The sequence below is a fragment of the Bos taurus genome, chromosome 3 (genome assembly GCF_002263795.3).
Source record: "Bos taurus isolate L1 Dominette 01449 registration number 42190680 breed Hereford chromosome 3, ARS-UCD2.0, whole genome shotgun sequence".
Taxonomy (NCBI): Eukaryota; Metazoa; Chordata; class Mammalia; order Artiodactyla; family Bovidae; genus Bos; species Bos taurus.
The window spans coordinates 93,453,391-93,466,005 of record NC_037330.1 but is presented as its reverse complement, the minus strand read 5'-3'; the positions used below and the strand labels follow the sequence as shown (position 1 = coordinate 93,466,005).

At 45.9% G+C, this 12,615-nt stretch overlaps 1 protein-coding gene across 6 annotated transcripts in view; it reads right to left on the bottom strand.

Moving 5' to 3' along the window:
* Positions 1-1,032: 1,032 nt before the first annotated feature.
* ECHDC2 (enoyl-CoA hydratase domain containing 2) overlaps positions 1,033-12,615 on the bottom strand; it is a 30,437-nt gene continuing 18,854 nt past the window's right edge. The window contains exons 4-10 of one of the 6 annotated variants that reach the window (XM_024988378.2): positions 11,583-11,669; positions 10,681-10,773; positions 9,004-9,063; positions 8,608-8,795; positions 3,966-4,016; positions 2,501-2,548; positions 1,033-1,693 (exon numbers count right to left, since the gene is read on the bottom strand). In XM_024988378.2, coding sequence (XP_024844146.1) covers positions 1,616-1,693; positions 2,501-2,548; positions 3,966-4,016; positions 8,608-8,795; positions 9,004-9,063; positions 10,681-10,773; positions 11,583-11,669 — 605 coding nt within the window. In that variant the 3' untranslated portion in view covers positions 1,033-1,615. 6 annotated transcript variants of the gene reach the window in all.

Genomic DNA, 12,615 nt, shown 5'->3' with positions numbered 1-12,615 from the left:
TGATTCTAAAAGTATGTCTTAGTTTCCTGACCTGGGTTCCATATGTCAGAACATGCTGTTACCAGATACAAGCGTGGGCTGATGTGAGGAGGATGAGTGGGAAATAGTACCTGTTGAGGTCCAGTTCAGCATTGGGCACCTCTGTACATTTTCTCTGATTTTCAACAGTCCTCTGGGATAGTTTTAGTCTTCCCTGGTGGCTCAGATGGTAAAGGCATCTGTCTACAATGCGGGAGACCCGGGTTCGAGCCCTGGGTTGGGAAGATCCCCTGGAGAAGGAAATGGCAATCCACTCCAGTACTATTGCCTGGAAAATCCCATGGACAGAGGAGTCTGGTAGGCTATGGTCTATAGGGTTGCAAAGAGTCAGATATGACTGGGTGACTTCACTTTACTTCAACAGATAAGAAGAAGGAAGTACAACAAGATGGTTACTTTCCTAGATAGACAAATTTTGCTTGTGTGGTTGGTGCTGATTCCTAAGACTTGGGTTCTTGTCTTACTTTTCCTTCCAGGAAATGAGTACAGCTTTGAGGCACATTTGTTTTTAAAAGCAAGTCAACAGTGTTACTGGTCTGTGTCCATGCCCATGCCCATGGTTCAGTAACTCCTGAGCCTGCCCAGGCACAGGCTTAGGAAGCTCAGATCAGTTAAAGAATGACCACATGACTGTCTCTTGCCCTGCCTTGGTATAGGAGGAGGGCTGCTGAGGCTAGTGTGCACATGTGTATATCAGCCCCCCTTTATTTCAAAGTGCCATCATCTTGCTTTTTTGCTCGTGCTATTCCCCTCAGTTTTCCTCTTCTTTGCCTCCATTGCCTGTTTGATCCTTCAGCCTTCAACTGCAGTATTACCTGTCCATTTCTTAATCTTCCATGTTGTCCACCTCAGTTAATCGTTCCCTTCTCAGGGCTCCTGAAAGTTAATTAAATGCACCAGCAAAGATTTGTCTGCCACCCTACAGTTTACAAAAGGTTTTCACAGCAGTGATTTCATCTGGTTCTTAAAAGAAAACAGTACATTAATCATAACTCATGTTTATGGAACATCAGGTATTTTATTATTTTTTAATCCTCAAGACAGGTTCATTATAGTTGAGGAGGCTGAGGCAAACAGTGAGTAACTGGCAGAGAGCTGAGTCTATTCAACCACAACCAAGGTCTCCTTATTATCTCTATTGTACTGAGGGAGAAACAGGGCCATTGTGGGGTGGTTCTTACAGCATCTTGCATCTCTGGTGAGCACCTAATAACTGAGACGCAGTGATCAGACTTGGGTGCCAGTGCTATAAGGGCCCAGAGGGGTCTGTTTTATCCTTAGTTTATTGTTCTATTAGGGAGAGACAGGTATGCTCCAAAGCCAACCTCACCCCAGTGATGAGCTCGCCTGGGTGAGGAGTAATGAAGGGAGTAGTAGGTGGCATAGTCAGCACCCTAGTACCAGGCACCATGCCTGTTATTTCCTATCCATCATTGTCCTTGTGAGGAATCTGGAACCCAGAGAGGTGAAATGATAAGGGCAGAGGTGAAATGATGAGGGCAGAGGTGCTGCACATCTTCCTTCTGGATCCTGCCCTGTAAGCTGTGCATCTCCCTTGCTTCAGGTTAAATGGAGGTCACTCGCCAACAAATCTGGGGAGGCGCTTCTCCCTGAAAGCAGCCATGCCTTCCAGCCGATCCCGGGTTGGGATGTTCTGAAACAACATACAGAGTATCAGTTTGCAGGGACAGGTGCAGAAACCAGTAAAGACTTGCTGAAGGTTGTTCAGCCCCTGGCGAGGCCAGAATCCAGTCTTTCACTGTCTTTGGACTCTGGTGTTGGGTCATGCAAACGTGTGGGCCTTGGTGGCTCCTTGATCTCCTCACACCAGCCTGATTTTGTGCGCAGTGTACGTGCCTCTGAGAGCTCACAGTCTCATTCAGCAGTCTGAAATGAGGCTACTCGGTAGAAAACAAAGACTAGGCTTTGTGGTAAGAGCTCTGGCTCTGAATCCTGGTATGCAGTTGGTTTACATTGGGTTCTATAAGTTCCCAAACCCCCGTTTAGGAGGATTTTGTTACTTGTTAGCCTGGAGATTCATGTTTTTGACTCACTAAGGAGTAAGGGGCTAAATGGGTCAGCCATAGTTTATTGTCCCACCATCGAGCATACACAACCTATGGGCAATAATCAAGGCCTTGGCATCCTCCAGCCTGGGCTCTAGGCTGGTACAGCCTGGCCTGTACCAGTAGCCACTGATACAGAGAACTCAGAAGCTGCTCTTCTTCTGTCGGGTTCCTCTGTGATTCTCTGGACAGCAAATTAGGGCAGGGTGCAGTGCCATTAGATGGCTGAGGAAACAGCCCCAGAGAGTGCTCTGTGGCTCCCCTGGGATCAGTGCAGGCTGACTGTGTGGGTTGGGAGGAACCTGTTCAATTGGTCATGTACTAATAGTACCCAAGAACCCCACCCTGGCCTGGCCTCCGCTTACAAGCATGCAGGACTGGCAGCAGACACGTACCTGGGCGTAGCATATCCCTTCAATGGCCATCCCTGATGCGATGTCCACCTGCAGGAAAGAAGTGGTGCCTGGATCAGCCTTGCCCACCTCCATGTGCCCTGGGCGCCAGCTCGCCCTGCTCTCTACACCACTTCCTGCTGTTCCCTGGATTCTTCCAGCAAAGAATTATCCAGGCTTACTGTATGCCAGACCATATGAAGAGAGATGGTGTGATAAGGAATCCCCTACTGGAGAGGGAACACCATTCATTACAGAGGTGAGGCAGTGCTAGGATGAGTGGGGGCTGTGAGAACAACAGGGGGGATTACAAACAGCCTTAGAGATGAGGAGGGAGTGTGTGAGCTGTGCTTGCACAGGCATTGTCCCCTCCTTCCCCACCTGGCTGCCTCACCATGTCTCCTGTCACCCCCATTAATGAACTCTTCTGGCTTTCCATTGCCCTCAGAACCAAGGCCTGCATGACTTGGCCCCTGGCAACTTCCCAGTCTCTACTGTCCACTGCTTGTTATTACTCACTTAAAGGCACTATTATAAGAGAAGTACTGTTTATAGCAGCAGTTATTTTCCCTACTACACAGCTGAGAAATCTGAGGCATGGAAAGGTGGAGTGATTTGTGTAAAGACACAACGGTGTGTGGGAAAACAGGTCTTAGAACCCAGATGGTCCAGCACCAGGGCCCATGCCCCTAACCTCACTGCTGTGCTGACTCACTTGTCCCTTCCTCTTGTTCAGTTGAGTTGCTTATTTATGCACCTCTGTTTTTTCTCTCACACTTTCCAATTTTTCTGGAATTCTTATCCAGCCTAAACCCCAGTTCTAGAAAACATTCTCCAACACAGCACTGTCCAGCCCTGTACCCAGTAGCCCCATGGAAGGTGCAGCTCTACCCTCTCTGGGCTGTCTACTTGGTACTCGACTTTTTATTAGTGACTTATGTCAGTCCCTCTCCTACCTTGGGGGCAGAGACCATATTTGATTCATTCTGGTGTCCCAGTTCAGGTCTAGGTTTAGTGTGTAATGAATGAATAAGTTGATGTGTAGGATGAGTTAGCTGCAGCCAAGTCAGCGTGCCTGAGCCCCGTCTGTGAGGCCGCATTGCTGACCATCAGCATAATCCTGAGAACATGGACTGATAGCCATGCAGACCTGGGTTCTTGTAACTCATTTGCTCTGTGACCCCGGGTAAGTCATTTACCCTTTCTGGACTTCAGCTACCTTCTCTAACCAAGGGAGAGAAATGAGGATAAAATATAATTTGGAGTATTTTTACCTGGCCAAACTTCATTTTGTAGATGGGTAAAACTACAAAACAAAGAGAGAGGTTCAGGCTCCAAGTCTATTAGAAGAGTCTGATTGCTGAGTTCTTTCCAGCTGTGTTGTCCATCTGTGTGCCCTGAAAGCACTGCCTCCCAGCCACCCCACTGACCTTAGCAGATGCTAAGTTCCGACCCAGAACCCTCTCACCTCTATTCCTCGGTCAATGGCTACTTTGCTCAGCCGCACAGCAATGGGGGCCTAGGGAAAAGCAAACGCTTGGTTGAGGGGATCAGTTGGTGCTCACAGGCACACAAGCTCCATGATAGGGGATGAGGTCTGGGTAGAAATCCAGCTATTCTAGTGACAGTGTTTACTTTTGTTAGTGTTATACCTACTAATTAGCTGATGTTCCTTTTCAATAATGAAGGAAGCCTAACCGATCCCTAACCCTCCTAGTCCTGACCATCTGGAATTCTCGTCAGTTAATACATGCCTCCAGCATGTACAACATACTCCACTGTACACATGCTTTCCCACCCACAGACTTGTCTAACGGTCACAGGCTGCTCCCCAGCCCTTCAGGAGGGGTTTAATTGAGGCTCAGGGTGGGGAAGCAGTTGGCCACGTTTATCCAGTCAGTGGCGAAGCTTGGATCCGATTCCCAGTCACCTTTCCCACTCCTGTCCCTTCCTCTACCCGTCTCATCTCAACAAATGCAAGCCTCCACTGAAAGCACGTTTTACCCCAGGAGGGTGAAAAAGGTCAGTAGTAGGAACTTGGACTTTGGAATCTGACAGGCCGGGGTTGAAATCCTGAGGGCCATTTTGTAGGGCCACTTTGAAGCAAGAGCACTGAAGTGACCATCTTTGCCTCATTGGTCTTGCTTCTAATTATTTTGTGCCACTGCAGGTCTGGCTCTCCATCCCCCACCACACTTCCAGGCAAGGAGTGCGTTTGCCTCCTATTTTGTTCATATTGTATTATTTGAAGGTTTTGTAAGACTTTATCAGGAAAGAACAATTTAAAAAGTCTGTTAGCATGGAAACCATAAATGAAAAAACTAGCTACATAAAGATGAACTTCAGACAGGGAAAAATACCACAGATTCAAGCAAAAATCAAGATCTGGGAGAATATATTTGTGATATTGTGACAGAAGCATTTCCTTTACAAAAAGCTTATATATATATATATATATATATATATATATACATACATATATATATATATACTTTTTAGCATTCACACAGTATGGAAAGCTAGTTCACAAAAAGGAAAAAAAAGACATAAGGTGTGCTCAGCTTTACTTTTAAAGAAAACGTAGATCAGAACAGTTAGGTGCTCCTTTTCACTTCACACTTGGGAACTGTAAAGGTTGATAATGCCCATTATCGTTGAGAAGTATTTGCACACAGAGTTGAATGGAGAGTAAACTGGAACAATGCTTCAGGAGGACAATTTGCCAAGAACTGGCAGATTAGATAGATGCCCATGCTCTTTCATGTTGTAACTCCATGTAGGCATCTACCCTATAGATTCATTTCCAAGAGTACACTAAGATGTACAAAGTTAATCACTCCAGCTATTTTTCAGGAGCATAAAGATGTCAGTAATGTGAATGTTCCTCACTAGAGTACTGGTTAAATGATGGCACATCCATACCATTAATGAAAAAGTGTGCAGTTTAAATGAATGAGGTTGATAAGTATGTGCTGAAATGAGCAACTCTCCAACATATAAGGTGAGAAAAGGAAGCTGCATCGTGCTGTGTATATTATTCAGTTTGTGTAGAAGGTGTTGGTGTGATGTGTCTTTGGGGAGAAAGGTCATGAGAATGAAGAACTTCACTTTTTGTTTTATACTTTTCCATACTGATTGAATTCTTTTCTGTGCATAGTTTGTTTTTAAACGTCAGTTAGAACTGGACTAGCCTTTAAAGGTGTGTTCCTTGTCCCCTAAATTGTCCTAAAGGAATTTAGAATTAGATATGTGAGTATATGTGTATATTTTACATGTACAATGAATATTTCTGGAAGAGTATGCGAACTGTTAACAGTGGTCATCGCTGGGGAGAGTGACTGGGGAACTGAGGACTGTTTAGGTGACCCAAAACACTTGTCTTTTTGCCAGTGACTGAAGGGTTTTAGGATGTGGGACTTTTCACTTTGAACCTGGAACAGCCCCAGGATAACAGGATCACCCTACTTTTGATTTTTACTCTGTGTCCTTCTTATTCTTCTCTCCTTTTTGATTTGTTTATCATGAATATAACTCCTGATTTCTCATTGAAGAAAATTAAAAACTATATAGCATGTTGTCCCTGTGTTGAAAACACACATATTTATGTTTCTGAGTGTGTGTGTACATATATGTAGTTGACCCTTGAACAACCCAGAGCTTGGGCGAACCAACTGTCCATGCAGTAAAAAATCTGCACAGAACTTAGAGAGTTCTACATCCACAAATTCAACCAACCTTGGATCATGTAGTGCTGTAGTATGTATTTAGTGGGGGAAAAAAATCCATGTATAAGTGAACCTTCACAGTTCCAATTTGTGTTGTTCAGTGGAACACTCTGTGAAGCTCAGTTAGAAATACGATGGATCATTATGTGTTATTTGGAAATGAGAACAGTGAGTCACAGTTGCCACAGGATGTTCCATTACTTTGATGTTGAAATGGAAAATGTATTCAAATCCATATTCAAAGGGTAAAGTATATGTACTGTTTAAAGGGAAAATCTGAGTGTTAATTTCTGGACCTTGTGTTTATTGATAGGCTCTTTGAGGCTATAATCTCTGGAGCAATTTCACTGCTGGTTTTGGTAATTTGTCCACTAGAGGGCAGCTGTCTACAACAGCATCTCTTGCCCTCAGGAATCTTTTCATATTTGGCACTCAGTAACTCACCTGGAAGTTAAACAGGTTGCATCAGAATGCCCCAGGATTTGCATTAGTGATTCTAATACTAGTTTTTGGTAGGCTGTTGTTTTGGTATGGAAAGCTACTTTTAAATACTGGAATACTAGTAATTAGTAAAATACCATTATTTCAATATATTGAAAAGTCATGAGACCAAGCTCCAAGACCCAGTTATTTATTTTATGCAAAAAGACAAACCCTAGAGTCTACAAATAGACCCCTCAGTCTGTGTAAGTGTAATCAGTTACTACCCCGAGTCACTCAGAGTTTTTGTTATCAGTTCAGACTTTCTGACCGAGTATAAGAGAAACACGACAGCATTAAAATGAACAGCTTCAGACTCTCCATTTATGTGTGATGAAACTATAAACAAGAAATGAAGACAAAACAAATGCTTTTAAACCAAACTTACCATGTTTTTTATAGTCCTTGCCCTCAAGTAACTAAGCAAGTAAGTAAGTAAAGATCTCAAAGTTATAAAAAGAGGCAGGATAGGATTATTTGAGGGAGATTTTTTTTTTCCCCCTAAGTAAGATAACTCTTTTTTACTTTTCATGATTAATACAAATATTGTGTTAATAATATTAAAATTATAGATTATGGTTAACAATATTATATTACTTTTGTAACATGTCTTTAATTTTTTGTATTTGAAATCCATTAAAGATTTAGTTTGTTCTTTAAAAATTGTGTACATGGTCTGCACTCTTTAAAATGCTAGTTATCATCTGTATTTCTGTATTATGCAGAATGGATGCCAAAACAGTGTCTGTCTTTGTGGTGGTGCAGTCACTTTCTTTGACTTTGATGAGCAGTCACTTAACCTTGTTGGGTCTGTTATAGCACAGACGCGACAGGGATAATCACCTCACCTGGATTGTTCTAACATTGGGACACTATTAAAGTACCCAGGATTGCTTGTGTCTGAAGGATGAGGGTGCACCATATGGGCTCAGTGAGTATTACAACTTAACAGAACCTGGCTCCATTTCAGCTGCTTGCCTATCTTTGTGGAAACTTGGGACGTCCCTCTGGCTCTCTTAGAGAAGTGAGAAGCCAGTGGAGCCTCTCGGGTACTTGGAGATTACATGTAGGCAGGGCCTAACCCACTCCCTGGGTATCTACACCTTTGGGGAGACTATGCTAATAGGCTATTTGAGGATTAAAAAGTATGGGTCTTAACACATGTCCTACATCATGTATTTCAAGTGCTTTTCCACCATGTAGTATGGTCGAAAGATGGGCTGGTAGTTCTTTATCTGCTTTAAAGAATCTTGCATTTTCAATTTTGGGACACATTCATGCTTTACTGTCCAGTACAATAGCCAACAGCCAGATGTGTCTGTTAGCATTAAAATATGGGAAGTGTAATTGAGAAAGTAAAATTTTAATTTAAGTAATGTGGCTAGTGGGGCTTCCCAGGTAGCTCAAGGGTAAAAAACTGCTTGGCAAGCAGGAGCCTCGGGTTCAGTCCCTGGGTTGGGAAGATCCCCTGAAGAAGGAAATGGTAGCCCACTCTAGTATATTTGCCTGTAAAATACCATGGACAAGAGGAGTCTGCTGGGCTACAGTTGGTGGAGTCGCACAGAGTCGGACATAGCAACAAAACATGGCTAGTGACTGCCTTAGTGGGTGGCACAGATAGAGATCATTTGCATCATCTCAGAAGTTCTGTTTTACAGGCTGTTCTGAGGATTTTCAAGCTTAATTGATCCCAGCGCCTCGGAACTCAATTTTCATCTTAACTTAAAATCTGATTTAGTATTATTTACTAGATGGCTGAATGGAAGCAAAATCGCCAAAGATGGTTAATTTTATAAATCTGGGAAAATGGATCTTGTGTGGTTGCATGAGACACCCTTGCCCCCTGGCTTCCGCACCTGTGATCCCCAATGGCACAGGCCCGCCTGTGCTGAGCGGCAGTCGTACCTGGGGTAGGATCTCCTGGGCCAGTGCTCGTGCCCGGTGGTAGGCAGCATTGCCCTCCTCGTTCTGGGCCACAGCGTGGTTCACCAGCCCCAGAGCCTGGGCCTGCGCCCCACTCAGTCGTCGGCCTGTGAAGATGAGCTCCTTCGCCAGGGCCACCCCCAGGCATCGAGGCAGCCTCTGAGTCCCTCCTGCCAGGATGGAGTAGGGATGGTGAATCCTCATGGAATGTGGGGGCCCAGAGGAGGCCCTGGCTGGGAGTCAGCCAAGACCTCTCAGAGGACAAGATTGGGTTAGGCTGGCGGGGAAGAGCCCAGAACATAGGGCAAAAGAGGAAAGTAGGGAATTATGCTGGATAGAATAAACAGGTAGAGGATGGATGGTGTGTGTTGAGATTACCTGCTCCTGGGAGGAGCCCTCGGGTGGTCTCGATCAGTCCCATGACAGCCGAGGAAGCTGCTTAGACAAAACAGAGTGAAGCCCCCACCCTGTCTTCCAGCTCCAATCCCAGAGGATAAGAGACACTCTGTGGGCTCTGCTCACCCTTCCAGCCAATTACTTCCCTCATGGTGCGGCTACAGCCAGGCTCCTCCAGTTACTACCTTTGGAAGAGCCCTAACCTGGAAGTCAGAAGGCCCAGCACTCATCCTACCTCCACAACTCACTGAGCAACTCTCTTAGCCTTTCTGAGCTATGTGGATGGGGGAAAAAAAATGATAACGTCTCTTTTACCTGCTTTATAGAGTTGCTAAGGATTAAGTGAGGTCATGGTGCTTAGAACAAGAAGGGTTCCTGGATGATACCCAGTACCTATTTGTAAGTTAATGGATTCTTAGTCTCATGTTAACTCTGGTCTGGCCTAGAGTGTCAGTGACTCCTGCTTCTACCAGTTTTCCCTCCGAGCTTTTTGTCAGCCTGAAATTTTCCTGTATTCTGATCCACATCCTTTTTTCTGAGTTGCACTTCCTGTGAGAAGCCTTCCTTGATTGAGTGTCCCACCCCACAGGCTTCTCCTGAATTCCCTGAACACGGTCCCTCCAAACCATGCGGTATGGGAGGGAGGGGTCTACATTCACCCTCCTATCCATCAAACCCTGCAAGTTAGCTCCCCTAAACAGGCAGGTAGAACCAGAGTTGGTGCTATGACCTGACCTGGTATTTTGATGGCTTCTCTTTGCTATGTATCATGTGGATATAAAGTCCCTCTATGCCTGGGGCTACATGTTAAAAAAAAGTTATTGGTGGCAGGAGAAGTAGTAGCACCATGATGACACTCAGATCTTCTCTAAAGTAAGTAAGTAAGTAAGTGTTAGGCGCTCAGTTGTGTTTGACTCTTTACCACCCTATGAACTTTAGCCCTCCAGGCTTCTCCAAGCAAGAATACTGGAGTGGATTGCCATTTCCTTCTCCAGAGGATCTTCCTGACCCAGGGATCAAACTCAGGTCTCCTGCATTGCAAGCAGATTCTTTACTGTTTGAGCTACAGGGAAGTGTCATATCTTCTCTGATCGGCTCTAAAAAGGGCACACCTAACCACCAAGTCCGCAAGGTTAAAAAGCAATTATCTTCATCCTCCCTGCCCTCCACACTTCAAAGTTCAATTTCTCTGAGCTACTAATGCAAACCTCTGTGGACTCTGATAGAGCTACTGTAGGGCACTGTTCCTGCCCAGTCATGCTTGTGATTAACTGGGCATAGACTGCCCTCATGGCTCTTGTTCACAATATGATCGATACAGCTGGCTTGGACAGAACTGGAAGACTGAATAGATACCTTTGTCCCCAACCTTCACTCTCTGTGTTCTTTCTAGCTGTGTCAGCGGTTGCCCTGGGGTTGGTACAAACAGTCCTGAGCTGAGGGCAGCTGACTCTGAGAAGGGACGAGTCCTGTAGCAGTCAGGGGCTGGGCGGTGGGTGGGGAACCACTGCTTCCTGAATTCCTTGGCTCCCACTTTGCCTTTAGTTCTGGGGTTTGTTGGGAAGCTGAGAGCAGTGGCTGACTGCAGAATCCCCAGAATTAGCTTGTTTCATTCGCTCTTCCCTCCCACCCTTCCACACCTCTCCCTGTACCCAGTACCTGCCACTCGGAGGTCACAGGCCAGGGCAAGTTCCAGGCCTCCACCCAAGGCAAACCCATCCATAGCTGCAATGGTGGGTGCAGGGAACGCTGCTGTGGAGACAAAGGAGGGCTCAGCCTGTGAGGCCCTGGTAGGACCAGGACAGTGTCTCAGGGTAGGAGACGGTCTAGCTGGTTGTGATAGAAGGCTTCATTGGTCCCAAGTTTGGGGACCTTACCTGGTACCTCAGCCAGGTTATCTTAGCAGTCAGTTTTCCCACTGGGGCAAGTTGTGGGATCTGCTGGGGAATAGGAGTGGGGAGATGGATGGGCAGGGTGATGCCTGGTCAGGCCCACCCTCCTGTGGGCCTCCCCAGGACCCGCCTTTTTACTCTCCCTTCTCATTCTGTGTGCTGAGAACAGAATTGAATCTGATATGGGGAAGGCCAACGGGCAAACAGGTGATGATGACCCAGGGTGATCGGTGATTTGAGAAAGGAAGCTTGGATGATGGGCCAGGGATGGCTTCCTGGAGGAGGTGGCACTGGTTGTCTTAAAAAATGCATAAACAGTTCAGATGGCCTAGGAGGGATATTCCAGAAAAAGAACAAGCATTTATCAAAGCCTGCAAGCATGCTTGCTGAAAGTTGACTCTGGAATGGCCAGGCTTGTACCCTCAGGGCACAGGGGCTGGGGGTCAGAACTAGCAGGGCACTAATGCTGGGGAGCCAGTGCCCTTTGGACCCTTGTGGCACCCTCCTCCTTGTAGAATTCCTTGTCCCTGCCCCCTCTCCCTGGGAGGATCATCTCTCCACAGAGCTCACAACAGAAACCATTCTGTCTTTAGGGTATGGTAGATTGGGTGAGGCTGGGATCAGCAGGACTCCTGAATGCGCCCCTCCTCCCCACTCCAGAACCCTCACCAATCTCAGTCATCAGGCCTCGAAGCCGCTGGACAAAGAGCCCCACTTCTGCCTCACTCATCTGCTCCCGCTCCTTCAGGTCTGCACCTGCAGATGCAAGGGTGACAGCCCTTGGGAAATGACCTGGCACTGAATCCCAGGCTGTCAAAGGATCCAGCAATGGAAACCTGAAGAGAAGCGGCCAGAGAGGAAAGAGAAACACCAGGAAAGCTCGTCAGGGAAGCCAGGGAGGGAGGAGGGTGGGCAAAAAAAGACACAACAACAACAAAAAGGTGAATTGGATTTCATCACAATTAAAAACTAATGCATCAGAAGAGATTATGAAGAGAGCAAAGACGACCCATGAATGGAAGGAAATAACTTGCAAATCATACATCTGGTAAGGAACTGATATCTATGATATATAAAGATTTCCTACAACTAAAAACAAATAAAAAGGACTTCCCTGGTGGTCCAGTGGTTTAAGACTCCATGCTTCCCCTGCAGGGGGCACGGTTTGATCCCTGTTTGGGGAACTAAGATCATGCAAGTTGTGCAGAGTGGCCAAAAACAAACAAAGGACTTGAGTAGACATTTCTCCAAGGAAAATAAGCCAGTGAGATTTCCCGGCTAGTCCAGTGGCTAAGATTGGGCTTCTAATGCAGGTGGCCCAAGTTCCATCCCTAGTTGGGGAACTAGAGCTCTCATGCCGGAACTGAAAGGTGGCATGTCACAGAAGACTGAAGATCCTGCGTCCCTCAACGAAGACCCAGTGCAGCCAAATATTTAAAAAAGAAGATAAGGCAGTAAGCACTGGAGAGTGTGTTCAGCATCATTGGGGAAATGCAAGTAAAAACCACAATAGGATAGTGCTTTGTACCCATTCAGACGGTGATTATAAGTAACAAAAAAGTGTTGACATTGGTGTGGAGAACTCTGATGTACCGCTGGTAGGAATCTCAAATGATACAGCTGCCGTGAAAAATATTTTGGTGCTTCCTCCCAAAGTTCAAAGTAGGATTACTCTGTGGTCCAGCCACTTTACTCCTAAGTA